Source organism: Siniperca chuatsi, linkage group LG5 (assembly GCF_020085105.1).
Source record: "Siniperca chuatsi isolate FFG_IHB_CAS linkage group LG5, ASM2008510v1, whole genome shotgun sequence".
Classification (NCBI taxonomy): Eukaryota; Metazoa; Chordata; class Actinopteri; order Centrarchiformes; family Sinipercidae; genus Siniperca; species Siniperca chuatsi.
This window is the reverse complement of record NC_058046.1, coordinates 12,182,976-12,200,609: the sequence shown is the minus strand read 5'-3', so window position 1 is coordinate 12,200,609 and position 17,634 is coordinate 12,182,976. Positions and strand designations below refer to the sequence as shown.

General features: G+C 40.5%; 2 protein-coding genes across 2 annotated transcripts in view; both read right to left on the bottom strand.

The window, feature by feature from the left end:
- Positions 1–827, bottom strand: part of hmcn2 (hemicentin 2) — a 50,226-nt gene extending 49,399 nt beyond the window's left edge. The window contains exon 1 of the mRNA XM_044196230.1: positions 265–827. Coding sequence (XP_044052165.1) covers positions 265–523 — 259 coding nt within the window. The 5' untranslated portion in view covers positions 524–827. The remainder of the gene's footprint in view (positions 1–264) is intronic.
- Positions 828–2,058: 1,231 nt separating this feature from the next.
- On the bottom strand, positions 2,059–17,267 carry LOC122876149 (neuronal calcium sensor 1). Its single transcript, XM_044196117.1, has 10 exons — positions 16,807–17,267; positions 16,041–16,156; positions 14,937–15,079; positions 11,644–11,668; positions 7,195–7,333; positions 5,172–5,250; positions 4,583–4,671; positions 4,429–4,506; positions 3,777–3,884; positions 2,059–3,313 (listed from the first exon to the last, which is right to left on the bottom strand). Exons 3-9 carry the CDS (start codon positions 14,998–15,000, stop codon positions 3,786–3,788), a joined length of 573 nt encoding a protein of 190 aa, XP_044052052.1. The 5' UTR covers positions 15,001–15,079; positions 16,041–16,156; positions 16,807–17,267; the 3' UTR covers positions 2,059–3,313; positions 3,777–3,785.
- Positions 17,268–17,634: the final 367 nt, after the last annotated feature.

The window sequence follows — 17,634 nt, the reverse complement described above, 5'->3', positions numbered from 1 at the left end:
AATGATACTGAGTTTGTAATAATGCAAAAATAAGGCTATAGGTTACTCTGTTGCCTGGACTTGGCAAGATAATCTGACAATGTTGGCTGATTTGTTAAATACTACAATAAATCTTAATCATATGCATATATATAATTCACAGACATATTAAGAATTCAAGACTACCACATTCACAAAAAATGTGCCTATTGTGTAGCTGATTATTTAATGAAGATGATGATAATCACTAGTTGCTGTACTGTGTTTGAAAGTGTCAAAAAGTACCTGGGTCATGGAAGGGGACCAGAACAAAGTTTTTGATGGGTCTGGTCCTCCGGTTGAGGGTCTTCTCCAGGATCCGAGAGGCGCCCTCTATCACCTGTTTCAGATCGTCGTACATGGAGCCAGTAACATCGAACACAAAGGCCAGGGTCGAGGCGCTGTCACCGGATCCATCATCCTCCTCAGTCCGGGGGACTGCCAAGATCCTGTGCGCGCTGATACATAGCGCCAAGACTAGGCACTTTAATAGGACGCCGGTCATTTTTTTTTAGATTTACTGCATCTGTCTGCTGGAATGAGGCGAATCACATAAAAAATGAAAAAGTAGAAAAACGTTTGAAAAAAGTTTAGATTTTAAAGCAGTTCAAAGTCTGGGACTGCTTCCAATCGGTAGAAACGATATTTGGAACAATACGGCTCAGCTGAAACACATCAAAATCCTGAATAAAATACTTCCACGGGAGTACATCGGTGAGTAAAGTTTGGAGGAGCGTGTGGACTGGCTCTGTGTTGGAGAGCCCCTGGAGAGCTGGTGCTCTGACGCTTCAAACGGGGGCGGAGATGGGTATTAAAAGGTTCCCGAGACCCAACCTGATTTTTTTTGTGTGGGTGTGTGAGTGTGTACCCCGACCCCATGACTTCCAGGCTTTAACCCTATACATTTCACCCCCCACCACCCCCAATTCGATTTTCTCTGTAATCGAGGTGGGCCCCTAGAGACACGATTTTTAAAAGCTTTACACATTACCAGTGGAGGAGTGTGTATTTTGGACATGCCGAGAACATTGTCTCAGTAACAGCCTCGTTTTTTATAAATAGCCATCGTTTATATTCAGCTGACACTGACGTCTAATTTTATACATAGCCCACTCTGAGACATATCCCCTTGGCATATGAATGGGTGGAATAGCTTGACGTGCCACACATAAATGCCACTATCCTTTTTTACTTTGTTGCTGATCTGGATAGAAATATGTTATTGAGTATTAAATATTATTGTTACACACTTGATGTTGACATATATTGTCTAAGGAGATCAGACCTCACAGACGAAGCCAGCCCTGATCTTGATGAATGTAAATAATTCAGTGTCTTCTTCCAAAGTAAGTGGTAGGGACCCAGAATATTTTTGAGACAAGAAACTGGTAGTTCACTTCAAAATCCACTTGTCTTTTGCAGCACTTAGTTACAGATGCTACATTTGAAGTGAATCAAAGATGTCCCCAGTCAAAGCTCTGGACCCTTCTGATCTCCTCTTGCTATCACTTGCATCTGTCCTTGAGTAGAAAACAGAATGCAGGTCTGAGCAGGCCCAGTGAGCAGACAGACCCAACAGCTTTGACACAAAAGCCACTGAGCCTCATTAACACACCCATCAATGCCCAGACTTCACAGTTTTATAGTTCATTGTTCATTATACAACCATACAGTGCAGGCTTACACCACAGAGCAAGTTGGCATGTAAGATTCTTTGTTTCAAAGCATGACATGCACTCAACATGACATTATTCCCTATTAGTGAAGTAGCTCAGTGCAATACTGGACTGCTGATCTTTTAAATTGTGAATACAATGCAATCGGGTGTGTGAAGTTTTGGATTATTGTCTTGAGAAGTGATTGATTAGGGATCATAAGGAAAGTTTAACATTTTGCAAACACACATTTGAGCAACAGTCATTCCACTTATGCATTAAACAAAGCAGCTCCTTAAAATTATCCAAAAACCTGTATATAAAAAAATCAAACACATCTTTTCTATTAATTTCAAAGACTAAGAAAACAGTAATGGAAAATTTAGCCAGTTAAATGCATTTTATTCTGTGCTCTTCTACTGTTAATTAACAGGTAAATGACATTTATCATTTAGTAAATTATCATATACATAAGGCATAAAATCAGTGAAGCTGATAAAACATCTTAATGCTGTAACTAAAATAATCTAAGAATGACAAAAAGGCATCATCACATGCTGTGGCCTCGCACAGGACAAATACAAAGTGGACAATTGCAACCACAGAGCTCGCAAAAGCTTTACAACCAGAATTGATGTCTGTTTGTGCCTCTCAATGACCAGGGCTTTGTGTGTGCTGAGGGTGGGGTACGATGCTCTCAAAAGACATAATGAGCCTCAATTCAGATGTAAGCTGTGAGAATTCACTGTGTTGCTTGGTCCTGTCGTTCAGGATGTGGCTGTGCAACACTGCAGACACTAGAAGCTCGTGCTAACGGGGAAGTGAAAACACAATAGGATGCACAGACTGCAAACATAGTAAAATAATCCATAGAAAACTCCAAGCTTTGTCAACACTCTTCTTCAAATAAGAACCCTGTTCTCTCAGGAAAAGGAAACGTCAGAATGTGAGAAAAAAAACAATCCCACAATAATAATGAAAAATACAGTGCAATACATTTCAACACCTTTGATAAAAAATAAAACTTCATTCCATACTTATGAGTAAAATCCCCATAAATTCAGCTAAGCAGAAAATAAATTACCATTATATTTACATTATACAATATATACTATACTGCTTTGTAACTTTAAGTTAGTGTTCATGTTATCACCAAGTAACACATTTTTCCAGATCCTCCCAGGTTTCAAGTCTCTCCATGTGGTGATGATACAGCAGCAGCTCACGTGCATCCCCAGGTTTACAGTATGTTAACAAGACGCACACTAACATCTCAGAGGAAATTCAGTTCCTTAGACTGTCCATAGGGAAATCACAACACTGCGCTTGCAGAAATGCTCCTACACAGTCCACAACACTCAAGTGTGTACGCGGTGCCACACAGCTGCAGAAGCACGGATAAATGACTGAGGGTTTTGCTGACATGTTTGAATTCTCTGTCACATCAGAGGATATATTTGTTTACAATCCTTACTGGAAATGTAGACGAACAGCTACGTGACACAGATGCCGTACGGCCGTGCAACAAAAGTTTGCAGTCCGCTTCTGGGTGAGCAAGTTAAATGTGGCTTCCTCCCGTTACAGGTGTGATGGTGCTGGATTGGCGTGTAACGTGCAGGAGGATGCTGAGTTGGTTCCATCTGAGAAATTATAAGAATGATCACCAGTGAATAGATGACAGTAAGTGGTGTCATGAAACCTGGGTGTGTTCAGAGCATGCAAGATAATCGCTAAACAGAGCTAGAGCATTACTAAAATATGTCTTCACAAGCTCACTTCACAGTTGACAAAACGCTGAGCAGGATGTCAGCAACAATTGGCAGCGGCCGGTACATTACATTAGGCAGTGAGAGGAGAGTCTCGCTCTTCACTCAGCACTGCAAGACTATTTGATTGCCAGCAAACAAGTGGGCCATTTGAATAATTCATAAGAACAAACTGAGAGCGGAAAGTGGCTTCTTCACTTTGGTTTCTGCCCACAGACTGAATTTCCTTTCTTTTATTCAGATTAAATAAGAATTGGACAGTATTGTCATGACCTGGGACTGAGAATCACCCAAGCAGAGAAGTATGCAGGTGCTAGCTTATTAATACCCAACTCACCTTACATTCCTACACAAGTCCATCATAGAGTGACAATGCCTGAACAATTGAAGGGTCTGCCTTTGAACCCTCCTGAAACTCCTGCAGAGTCAGCTTCCCATCTGCATTCTGGAAGAAAAATATGAGACTAAATTAAACTAAAGCCCTTTAATGTTTTAACAGAGAGTTACCAGCAGGGGGCAAAAGAGGCTCTTAAGCTAAATCATGTTACACCCTGCTGTAGGACTGATCTTTGGTTCAGTGCACTTGGATGGTAGCCACTGTGCCAATACAAATCACTAAGTGCTGCTGTGCTGCACAGCTAGTCCAATGGGCTGATCTTGGCAGTAGTGGGTTGACAAACACACCATGCAGGCTGCGTCTCATCTTTCACTAAAGCTGAGTAGATTCTTTGGGCTGAGGGAGTGGGCATTAGCACTGAGGGGTAGTGGTGGAGGAGACTATATATGTTTATAGACTGCAGGCAGTGTTAGTGACGCTGTGATGGCTACAGCTAACAGTTCTAAACTTAACAGTGTCCATGTCAAAGCACCTGAGGGTGGCAACAAAGGCAGATTCAGTCCAATGGTAAACTAATAATCATTACTGCATCAGGCAAGGTTTGATGTTTATCACGTCAGTATTGACATTATTTCGTTATTAAAATACTAACCTTGTCCATCATTGCAAAAATACGGTCCACTCGCTTTTCTGGTGTGTTTTCTTCTTCTGGCAGCTCCACAGTGTTCCCCTAAGATATTAAAACATTACATTTTCTACCATTCAAACAATTCAGATTTATATGTCTGATGTTTGGTAAAACTTACCACCATCTGATATATGGCATCTACGATGTTCAACATCTCATCTCGGGTGATGTAGCCATCATTATCAAGGTCATATAATTTAAAAGCCCCTGTAAAGACAAAGATAAAACATAGTGTTTTACAGCAGCTAGGAAGAAGTTCACAACTATTTTTGGTAGGTGAGCCCATACTAAGATCAGAAAGCTACTGTGACTTCAAAATGTAAAACAAAAGATTATATTAAACTATATATTTTCAAGGATTACAAAGCACACAGTGTTTCGTGTCTTTGGAAGTGGTGAAAACTGAGTACAGATAGGCAGCAGCCTTTCATAGTTGCTTCCCAGTTCAAAAGGCTGGATATACAGTAAATAATGATCAAACTTTGTTTCAGGTTTCAAACCTATGGTTAGAGCTAGTTTTCAAAAAAGGTTGTCAACATATTGGGTCATGACCCCCAGGTAGCAGAAGCCTGTATGTTGCTAATAATGTTTTATTTGCTGTGATCTAGGAACCCACCGGTCCTCTTTCATATGCAATGTATGGCAGTCTGTCCTAAATCCTGTCATTTAAATGTCAAAAAATAGGGGAGGAGGGTGCATTTTCTTACATCTCAACTTCTCATCTAGAGTCCCCCGAGAAGTCACAGACAAGGCCTGGATAAACTCAGAGAACTCGATGCGTCCATCCTACAGAGTGACAAAAGGGAGAGAGAGAGAGAGAGAGAGAGAGAGAGAGAGAGAGAGAGAATGGGACAGAGGAAAGAGACCCAGAGAAGAGATTAGCATCTTACTTCACACTTGCTGTAGCTGTACTTTCACGAACTCCTTGGTGTTCTTTCCTGATGTCCTTGCTGTATTCTGCTGAAAACGGGGCCAGACGTTTGCTCCAAGTCAGCTGCTATTTTTGCCCTGCACCTGGCTCTCTCCTGAGGCAGAAATATGTCACCTCTGGTCATTAATAAGATGGATGCTACTGGCTCATAGTCTAAAAGTTAGAGCACACAAACAACCACTGTATATTTGGAGCGAAGTTGTCTCACATTTTTCTAGTGATTCTACATCATGAATGGGCATGGCAGACAATTCTGTCCAACAAGGTAGAAAATATTCCACTTATTTCCTCTCAGCTTTGTTAGAATCCCATGCGCTGAATCTTACCACAGAAGCTCAAAATTTCCAATTACCCTCCCAAAATTGTGGCCTTCAGCGTTTCTCTGTGAGGCCGCACTTTGTGGTGCGTTCTGAAACGCCTGCCAACACGGATGATAATCAAATATAAAACGGAAGCTCAAAGTGGCTCAAATGCCGCTAATTCAGACCAACTCATCAAGTTATGACCTCCAGCCTCAAGCGACTACATGAGACTTACTCAAATGAAACTGAGGCGCTGCATAAAATAAATGCCATTCACATTCAAAGTGAAAACAACAGCCTCTGGACAACAAGAAATCCATATAAATCGACTTCCTGGTAGTGGAGCCTTCAGGCTTTGGTCAATTCATATTCTCACTAGATACTACAGGATTGTTTTGCATCACAAACTTTTCCAACATGCTGAAGTCATGACAATGCTGAAGTCATGACTGATTACATAACTCCTAAAAACTGTTAAGATCAATGCATTCTCTAACTATGGGGTGCCTTACGCTAATGAAGGTCATAGATAAACATCAGACGGAGGGGTTGTGTGATCCCGACACAAAGCCTCTTAACTGAAGTCAATAAACCTCCAGGGGCTCGCCAACATCCCAGGAGCTGTTCATCTACAGTTTGGCTTCCTAAACACAGTTTACACAAAGAAAAATCTTGTGCAGCTGGAATGAGGTGGATTACTTCAGACAAATGTAGTTTATAACAGGTTGGCCTTGTTAAAACTTGCTTTATCATCATATCCTCAAATTCTTAGAGGATGCGACCACATAAAAGAGACTAGAGTTTCATTCAAAAAGAAATACATATACACCTTTTGAAAAAAAAAAATGGCATCCACTCTTAAATACTGATTTCTGGCACAAAACTTAAGAGTTACAATTATGTGTTACTATTGATGCTATGACTCATCTTCAGCTCTCTGTTTACCCATTTTATAGAGGACCGAATCATCTGTGCTGTTGAAATACCGACTGACAATGTTCAGGCAGAGAAATAATTCGAAAAGGTATATGTAGTGTCCAAGACATTGGTACTAACCTCAAAGTTATCAAAAAATACAAAGAACAAAAAGAGGGCAATCATTACGCATTACACATAAAATCATTTATACAGTATACTAAACTTGGAATTTAAAACATGTCTTTATACTGTATATTTTGATTACACTTTGGACTAGAATTTCAATACATGCTTTTTTGTGTACAAACCGGATAGCCTGCAGTTTTCTCTAGAATAATAACAGCATCAAAATAAATAGGATTTCTATACCATGTTGCCCTCTGGCTGAAAGAAGGACCTTTAGATTAGCTCTATCCTTCAGACCCTGTCGCATTTAACATTGCTTTCCTTATCTAGCAGAAACCCTGGACAAACAGACACTGTCAAACAATTACTTTGTTATTTTGAAGTTACAAAGGTAGTTGAATATTTTTTCTGTCTTGTAATAGGACAATATAGCATATGAATTTGATTACAAACCTTATTTTCATCAAATACATTGAAGACGAAGGAGGCAAATTTTGTGGGATCTCCAAAAGGAAAGAACTGCTTATATATCTTCTGAAAGCCCATAGCATCCAGCTGCCCACTTGGACAATCTTTAATGAAGCCTTTGTACCTGAAAAATAAAGCACAGACAGAGATTATTTAAAGAGTTAAAATATAATTTATAATGTAATGAGAATATATAATCAAGACATGAAAAATTATGATAGACTGAAGTCACCTCCTCACTTCTACAGCAGGCATTACTGATTTGAAAGAGTGTGCTAGATCAAAAAGGTGCAAAGCTATTTGTCTCATTCACAGATAAGATGATCGCCATAATCCAATAGCAAGCCCAGAGAGGTTAACTATAATCAAATTACTCTCTAGTCCTCTTTTGATAATATGCGTGGCTGATGGATAAGTCTGAGAGCTTCCTCTCGCCCCTGGAAATGACATATCTAGAGAGCGACTTAATATCTCTATTAGCCTAAATATAGAAGCATCTCATAAGCAATTTCAAGCACAGTCACTCAAAGGTAGGCAGCTTCCTTGTATGTCTTCATAAAGGAACACAGCGGCCTCAAAGTCTAACTAGACTGTAACAGGTCAGGGAGCAAGGAAGAGTGTTTACCTTTACAAAAATAAATGCTAGATGAAAACTAGAAGGAGGAGGAAAGAGCAGGGAAATAATAACACTCTCTAGTTATAAAAAGCATTGCAAAAAGCTTTTGCTCTTGATCAACAGCAGAAATGACGCAAGTTCACACAAGGGAGCACTGCATGTTCGTCTGTGATTCAGTTAAGGCTGTTCAAAATAAGGCTGGGCTGTAATTATGGCCAGAGAGAGAGTGCTCTGATAAAGAATGAAGGCCAGGACAGATCTTTTCCACTCATACGCTGGCTCCTCACTCCTCTTAAACTCTTTACTTTTAATCTGCCTCGGAGATAATGAAGGCAGCTCCATATAGTCAAAGAGATGGAGAGACGCTTTGAGGAGTAGCTTGGAAAATGTTCACAAGAAGAGAAGCGAGAAGAGAGCAGAACCATGTAATTCTCACATTTGAATTATCTGGAGATATGCAGGAAAATGAAAGCCTAGCTCACTTTAGTGCAGAATACAACCTAATTGGTATTCAAAGTGCAGAACACACAATGCATATCATAATCCAAAGACGACCCATTTCACCTGGATTCTTTAATTTTTAATATGTGACTATGGAATATCATATCCGGCAACCAATATAAAAGGCTGAATGATACTGTAACACAAGAAGCGGATATTTCAGGTGGGTCAAATATCAGCCAATTTTAGTTTATATATATACATATATATATATAATACTAATATATCTGTTTATCACAGATATATTGGTATCAGAGTGTATGCTCGCTGATAAGTAACAAGAAATTAACAGTACAGAAATGTGTTTTTGATTGGTGTTCAACTTGCTTACATAAATAATTGTTGCAAAAAGCTTTCCTGTATCCTACATCGCATTGACAGAAGGATAGATTAATACATAAAAATTAATTAACTAATTTGATTTAGTTAATTGGAGTCAAAACAGGCTTGCATTTCAAACCATTATGCCTGACTAAATAAATACTTTTAACAGGGCACTCCACCGATTTCACACATGAAGTTCAGTTTGTCATGAGAAGTACTACTCCCTGTGAAAACATGTCTTCTGTGGCTCTGAAGCAGCGTTTTTCCTTGCCTGAGAGTGCCTGAAGGGCACTTTTCTTTTCTGTGACCAGTTTTTACTATTTTAACAGCACCTCAAGGACTTATTTCATGTGAAAATGATAGCCCCAACTGACGCTGACTCAAGAGACATCACTTGAGGCAATTTTTCAGACTTTTTGCAGCTTTCTCTGGAGCCACAAAAGGCTTTATACAGCTTTTTCACATATGCGGTAGTACTCCCCAAGACCTGTAAACATACTGTGATGTGTAAAATTGACACAGTTCTCCTTTAATAAGTTATTAGCAATATGCCATTTTAACTATTAATAACTAATTTCATGTTCATAGTAAGTCTTGCCCATACACTACTGTACTTCATTTGATGGTTATTACAGTTCAGCATATTTAAGTTTTAAAGGCTGAATATTTATATAATTGACTTATTTAAATCTCACATTTAATATGTTTTTGTTGAATTATGTTGTTTATGATAGTACATTAATTTCCTGTGAAATTAACTGTTATACTGATGTTAGTGCTGTGTTTTTGACAAGTTTATTTTTTAGCTATAAAATGTCCCCCCAGTATCTTGGTCACAACCTCAATACTCTAAATAACTAAATTTAAGGGATTCCTATCAAAACTGTTTGGTCAAGTTATGTCTTTAAGTAAAACAAAAAAACTAAACTAAAATCAACTGACATAGTTATTGGATTTTTAAAACTCATATATCAAATATCAGTATTCTTCTATGTGCGCTTTGAGTTTTGATTTATCAAAGACTTACTGGCACTGAAATGTTATTTTTCTACTTCAGCCAGTCAATAGTCACATTAATTTGGTTTACTAGGCATATAGTAATACACATGTAGGGCTGACTACCACATTTAACATACTACCAGTGGAGTTGCATAAGCATAAGACACATATACAGTACATTGATAGAGTACAGCGTAAACATGTTTGCCCAGTGTCAGAGTCATAATCAGAATCACCTTCATTTGCCAAGAACACATCATGTGCAAGAAATCTGACTTGGTGACAATGGTGCTAAGACACATACACAGTCGGGCTGTACTTGAAGTAGTGTAATAACGCAACTACGCACTGTACTCGCAGGGACATAGCAGACGTGACATTGTGCATCAGACCACACTAAGGAGCCAGCACGAAGATAAAGTATTTATTACTGGCACTGGCTCCTACTTCTTGGCATCTACCATGGTGTTTTGCTAAAGAGTTGTGCAGGATGTTTCTCATGCTCCTGCCTCGCTGGCAGGAACATCACTGCGCTATGGAATTTTGTTATTGATTTCAGGTGAGCCTCGAGCATACTAATGATGTTCCTTTAGAGGAGATTTAGAAAGGGGAACAAACTTAATGCACAACACAGGCATTTATCTAACCCTGCTAATTCTTCTGTGTCTGTGCCTGTGCTCTAATTACATGCCATCTGGCATTTCCCCTGGTAAAATTCCCTCTCATCCCTCACACTCAGCCGTGTTGATTGCTGCTGATCTTCAAGTGAGGACTCATGCAAACTTTCCCGTGAAAGACATTGAGAGTGATGGTGAGCTAGCTGGCTGCACAGCTGGGGGGGTGGAGGTTTAAGGGGTGGGGGTATTCCACCCCAGTGCACTCAGGCAGCCCCAGAGACAGACCAGCTCGGAGGCTCTGGACCTGCCAATGCCCAGTGATATCTAATGCTGCTGCTGTGTGGCTGTGAATGTGCCCTGGCTCCTTCCCCCTTTAAACCCCCTAACAGGGGACGTGAACAGCGACTAGCTCTCAAGGCAGAGCTCTTTTCATGCATGCCGAATTAGGTTGTGAAATGCAAAACCAAAGCAACTGAAGTGTGAACATGGAAGAGTGATCACTTTATTACAGTGCTCCCTCATCTGATATACACTATTCTTTGTTTTTCATTCCCAAAGAAACAATAGCCCAAAAGCAGCATGTAGCAAACAAAAGTGATGACTATGCTCATGCTTGAATCATCTCTGTAAATTAAGATGCATTGTCTCTTATCCGTGTGCCAGCGGCTGTCAAATCGTGCCTTCAGAAAAACATTCAGAAATTCATACCTTAACGGTAATGATCACTCTTACACACACTCTCACTTACCTGGCCCGAGGTGTCTCGGTTTCATAAATATGTTTCATTTTGATATATGTAAGTGAATGTTATAACAACGTGAGTACAGGCTGGGATCAGACAAAGGCTAGACCTCTCCAAGATGATGCTGGTGCAGGTCACCCTGATTAATAGGTACGGAATCTGACAGGAAGGATTACTAATATGCAACGCTGTGGAGGCTCTGTGGCCATGTAGTCATTAAGTGCTTGAAAGTGAAACAACCCTATGCCCCAGACATTCTTCTGTTATCAGACATCCCTTTTGCAAATAGAGCAAAAAGGTTGTTGAGGAATGCATCATGGAAATGTTTGTATCAGCCTTCAAAGTCATTCAGTCTCAGTAAGCCTTCAAAGTCATTCTATTTTCAGATCTCATCTGTCTTCAGGGTAGAGAGAGATGGCTTCAAGTCAACTATCAAACAAATTGTAAATACACTATCCATGGACTCAAGAAACCAAATCCTGGGCAAAATATATCAAAGTGGGTTTTGCAAGTGGGTCAATAAAAGACCCCCTGATTCCTGTGAGCTTTGCCAGTAAATACACAATTGCTAATATGTGACTAGCCTCACATCAGATATGGAAACATTCTCATTAAAAATGAATGGACACACTTACCATTGCTGCACCTCTTTCTCTGTAACTGTAAGAGAAATAAAGAATGACATCAGCTTAAAGGAAGACTTTGGTTGTCCTAGAAAAAAGTAGCTTGCTATTAGATACAACAGAGGAGCCAAGTAGTAGCATCGTTAATCATCTTGGCCCAATCCTTTCCAACACATATCTTCTGACTTTACCTATATTCACCAGTGTCAACATGCAACTATTGGAAAATAGCCATGTTTAATGTAGAATTCATTGATTTTAGCATACTATTGGGAGGAGATGAAAAATAATTTCTCCTGGCCAGTATAGTAGAGGACAAGTGGGAGTAAACCCCAGGGAGCCACAAAAAGACAAACAAGGCTGAGGGAATGAAGGTCAGCCACAGATTTAAGAAAGAGAACGGTTTAAGAAGCAGGATGTGTTATCATGCCCACACAAACACCATTATCTGCCAGTATCTAATCAACCAATCCCTCATGGCTTTCCCTTGTCTCTTTACTTTCTCTCAAGTAACCAAAGCAATTTTCGGCCTCTCTGCCCCTGGGGTTACTAATGAAAACAAGGGCTGAAAATCAATAGCATTAGTTTAACCAGGTGGTCCTTTGAGAGAGACTTTCTGAATTCATGCTGCTGTAAGTCTGAGGATAGATGCCATCTACCACCACTTCTGTTGGGCCTGGGACAAAGCTAGAGCCTTATAAATACAACAAACAGCTAGTTAGTTAATCTATAATTTATTCTACTGTAATGTTTAATCTAGAGCAACTCATAGTCATGGTTACTACAAAGATATACAACCAGGGCAACAAAGTTAACAGTGAGTATAATGCCTAGATGTTCACGTGCTACAAATAAGACATTTTTGGGCAAATTAAATTAAATTATCCAACAACCTCACATTGCAGGACACTGGTCAGTGATAAAAAAAAAAAAAGATATTCATGACAAGGGAAAAAAGGATTTTTTTGTAAACACTTTACCATGAGATTTACACATGTACTCCATAATGTGAGTACTGCAGTGCTGGAGCAGAATCATACAGAGGCTATCGATGAGAGGGCCGGGTCAGGTGGCCTTCACCTACGTATATCTCGGCCTCAATTTGTTCTGCTCAGCATTTCACCAGGAAACCCATCATGTGACCCTTTCCTGGGTAATAAATGTCAGGGTCAATCTCACGACTGTCAGCCAAGCCAAACTACCATTAAATTGGCCTCAAAAGTCAATGCAGTCAAAATTGAGGCAATTTACCATGGCTACGATTTAATAAAAAAAATTATTACATAACTCAGTCAGAGGCAATGGCCAATAATGCAATCAGCCCTTTGCAGGAGAGTGCAGGGCCCACTCAGCCGGTTGGCCCTGCAGGGTCTGCTAGAACACATCCAGCTTGCATTCTGTCACTGTGAGCCTCTTCATGGCTTTGACAACTTACAAAATCATCATGCTATAACATGGGCCTAGCCTACATCCTGCAGATATTTTAATAGGACTGCTGGTCTCTTTATGTGAAGCCAGAACAGTCATTTGGAAAAGCATTTCTGGGTTGAATTAGGCTATCTTAAAGTACAGGTGAGGCTGCAATCATTTTCCATAGTTTTCAATGAAAACAGGAAAAACACTGGCTAGCCAAGGCCTTTGCACAGCTTAGCGTTGTCTTTGGCCAGAAAGCATTTTATTTAAAATATAAGTTGATAAAAAAATTTCTCATGAAGATTCCTGCATTTTCAAACCTATAACAAAGCAGAACACAGACATCTACAGATATTCGTTTTAACTAAACAAGCCGTATGTCTGGCCTGGTGTTGTTGGTCGCCTGTCAACACAGAGGGCATAATTTGCTGGGGGAAAAAACATCCTGTTTCTTCCACCACTGAACAAAAAGACACATAGGCACAGAAACATTTAGTAAGTCCCCAATCTGTCAAGAACCAAAGGAAAGTGTTGACTAAAATGGCAGACAAAGCATCTCATGGGAGAGCAAAGAGAAAGAGGCAACAGAATGAAGGAAAGCAGAAATGATAAGTAAGGCAACAACAGAACATTGGAGAATGATCATGCTGGGAGAGAAAGCTTGGTGCCCCTCTCAGCGATGCTAACCAGATAAGATCCTAATTATACTATTCCATTCCCTGCTCAAAGAGGGCAATTAGGGGATAAAGCGAGAGAGACAGGGTGAAAGGGTAAGAGAGAAAGAGAGAAAGAGAGTAAAGGACAGCAGCAAGCAGCCCAGCCCAGCACGAAGCCCAATCTTCCTCCACAGCAATTTCCTGCCACAACAGCCTTCCTTGGTTCTGCTGTGGAGAGACCCACCACACAAATAACACTGTCATTAAGCAGCCAATGGATGTCAACTCCCACCCACACCTGCACACTGTACTGCTCAAATAATAATAATAACACTGTGCTCCAGATATAACACACCACTGATTAATATAGTGTCTTCCGAGCAGACATTGTTGTGGTAATTATAAATGTAATCTCTGCTCAAATTTGATTAAAAACTGTGGAAGAAAAAAATATTTTTGTTCAGCAGATAATCAATAAATATGTTAGTGCTATTAAGGTAAGAAAAGCAATGCTGTCAATTGGCAATGTCCTGATTTGTTGACAGGAACAACATGAATCCATGTACTTGCAATGTTGTGGACTCACTCCAGCTTTTGACTTTGGTCATTCCCACCAATCCCACCATTTCTGTCAGTCTCTATGCAGGAATACCATTTATAATTGTGGCATGTATAGCATAGCATCAATTAATTTAGTCTGCTTATACTCTATATCTATCTATCTCTGAATACATATAATAATATACACAGGGTCCATGATCTGAGCATAAAAACCACATCCTCATCCCTTAAACCCCCAGCTTGATAGGTGATGCAAACTCAGCATCTCCATATTCATAAATCCCTTCAGTGTGATTTAAAGATGCTGATTACAACTTTTGCCAGACCTTAACCAATCACAATTTGCTACACAACATTTAAATGTAAATTTAAATCAAACAGGGCGCTCATTCCCAGCTGACATTTAGTTGTAGCTCTGCTCTGTCGATAACGAAAAACTGGTGTAGAATCCCAATATATCCCAGGAGGCAGGGTTATTTACTGTACAGCCTGTATGGAACACGGTGGGCAGAAAATATGATATTAAAACTGCAGCAATAAAATTAAAGTTAGGTATTCCTATCACATACAGTATTGTCTTTTACCTTTGGCCAGAATGTTCCTTTATTCTCATACAGGCTAGAGTTTGTGCAGGATTTTCTTTCTAAAGACAAAAAAAGACCTGACGGTACTCACAGTAAGTTTTCCTTGTCAACTCCTCCACCACCTCTGGCTTGAGCTTGCTGTTTGATTTACCCATGATCTTCAGCTCTTCTCCACACCTCCAAATCCACCTTGGCACGCAGCACCTGTTACTACCTCCTCTCCAGTCTGCTCCTCTGCCAAAAACATACACAAACATGGGCCAGTTTAGGTGCAATGACACCGGGGAAATAAAGGAAACATACTTTTGGTCCGGTTTGGAGAAAAAAAAAAGCAACTCCCATTCAAGCTAAATTAGTCTATCGTTCTGTGTAGTTCACTCTGATCTGCTCAGTCATCAGCCCTGGCACTGAAGACATGCGAGGCAGGTTGTTGAATCTATATGAGCGCTGCTGAGTGCCTATGTGACCGCCTAATTTCTTCACAGCAGTCCGTGGGCGAAGAGTGGCGTTTGGATGTGTTGCTACCTTCGTCCTTGGATACAAGAGTCACTCAGTGGCTGGGTTAAGCACGCTCACTCCCTCACAGTCATTCTCTGTTCTTCTCACTCCTCCCACCCCTCCTTTTCCACCACTATCTCTACTGCTCTGGGTAAGTTACTGTTGAAAAGAATCCTCCCTCTTGACAGCTGAGATAAGGAGGTGTGTAAACTAAAATACAATGAACAGAGCTCGCCTTGGATGCACCCCGCTGCACTTTGCACTCACTCAAAGTGTTAACTCTAATCCCTGGAATTTATTCAGACATAACAGTTTAAGAAAAAGCAAAAGGTTTCAGTAATAATTTATAGAAAGCAAAAAGAAGCAAGGTATCTACATAGCTCTAAAGTTCTAGATGCCAGCTGAAAAGAGATCTGGTCTTGCTCTTAAAATAAGTGTGTGAGCTGTCTACCAAGCTTATAGGCGGATTCGAGAAGTGACAGTTTTCTTTTCTTCTCCATTCTGACTCATAATTCTGCCTCCTTCCTGGCCTCATGACAGCATGGTATGGTGATTTCCTCCTCTCTGTCACAGCAGACAGGAGATGAGGGATAATGGAATTTCTTTGTATCACGGGCCTGGCGTTGGCATGCACTGATGCCTAACCACAGCAGCTGTCTGAGCCACAGAATATGAAACTACTGTATGCACTAGGCACCTTCACTGCAAACATCTGTTCTCCTTGTCCATGGCCAGTGATGTCCTTCTGACGGATACCACGCTGGTAATCACCATCTTGTGTTCGCTCTTGTGGTTCGTGGTATTACTTAGACACTATGAAAATAAACAGACAGACAGCAGTTACAAAGTGAATGATGAGCATTTGCTGTGTTTTATTGTTAATGGGCTGTGTTTTCACCTAGAGCCACAGACACATGAGCACTGGACTGGAAAAACACTCAAAACAGACAACGACCTTTCTACTGTCTGCCAAAGCTGCTGAATATATCCAACAGGCAAGGCACTATGTAGAGCAAGAAGAGTGTTGGCAATGTAAGTGCAGAGGCAGTAAACTGCTTTAAATTAGCACATTGTAAATGACAAGCAAATTAACTGTAGCGTTAAGTCTATTATTATCGATTCCATTCAAGTCTTCTGAAAACAGGTGGCTAGGAGAAAGCAGCACAACGTAAACGTAAACACGCACACCCAAATTCATAATAAATGAATGGCTAAATTAAAACATATGAAAGAGCACTTTGTTTCCACATATTCACATTTGTTATGGTTGACAGGAGTAAGAAATTCATATCTATTCACGGCAGCAGCAGGTGGGATGTTGCCTGGCAGTACCATAGCAACACACAGTTTATGGCTACAGTAGCTACAGTGCGGGAGGCTTGCTAGTCATTGTACTCGCAACGTTTGGTACCCACGCTGTTCCTTGTTGCTAGTTTCTAAAATAAAAAACACAGAAAACTCACCTCGAAATAAATAAAAGCCTTTCCACGCAATGCGACTTCAGGGCTTAGCTGAGCTTCAGAGGCGGAAAGTCGCTGTTCAGTCTGTCTCAAAGCCGCTGCCCAACGTTGTCTTCGACCGCCGAGTTCCGGAGCGACTCGCTGCTGCGCGGATGGCCGTCCGTGTTGCTCTGATGCCGCCGTCAGGGAGTGACGTTGCTGCTGGCCCCGACCAACTCAGCTCAGTGCCAGAGACACTGACGTCGCGGTACCACTGGTTATACACTGACTCTTTGTATGCTTTAAGAGTCTTTACACGTCATCTCGTATACAGTGAAGGGTTAGTCTACCCAAACTCACTTTCTGACCCACATTCTCATTTTCTGGACAGAGTTTAAAGGCAGATATGGCACTTTTTAGGTAGCTTTTATGTCCAGTTTTACAGTGGCACTGATGTGACTAAGCTAATGTCTGGCATCGTCTTCGAGGGGGGAGTTACATGTCTCATAAATAGCTGCTGACTGGAGGTACCTCCGTATTAGCTAATCACTGCACCAGTGTGTTTTGTTATATGATCAATGATATGATAATTTATATGATTTAAAACCTAGCTTGTTTTTCAAACACGCCATTAACGTATGGTATGTGTATAAGGTTATGTGGCAAGGGCTGTGGATATACCCTAATGTCAAAACTCTGACAATTAATTGCTATCCTTATCGCGCCTTAGGTATGTCTGTTTATTGACTTTACATCTCTAATGATTAGTTAGCATATTACTGTGAAATTATGTATGATATAATATTTAAGCTGTACAGCCTAGAAGTAGCCATTAAAGGGACTCTCCCTCAA

Excerpts from the sequence above, each read along its gene's own strand:
- LOC122876149 (XM_044196117.1), bottom strand. The coding sequence starts at position 15,000 with ATGGGTAAATCAAACAGCAAGCTCAAGCCAGAGGTGGTGGAGGAGTTG. Across the intron at positions 7,334-11,643 it reads GAGAAAGAGGTGCAGCAATG|GTACAAAGGCTTCATTAAAG; the intron begins GTAAGTGTGTCC and ends TTTATTTTTCAG. Across the intron at positions 4,507-4,582 it reads ATGCCATATATCAGATGGTG|GGGAACACTGTGGAGCTGCC; the intron begins GTAAGTTTTACC and ends TTAATATCTTAG.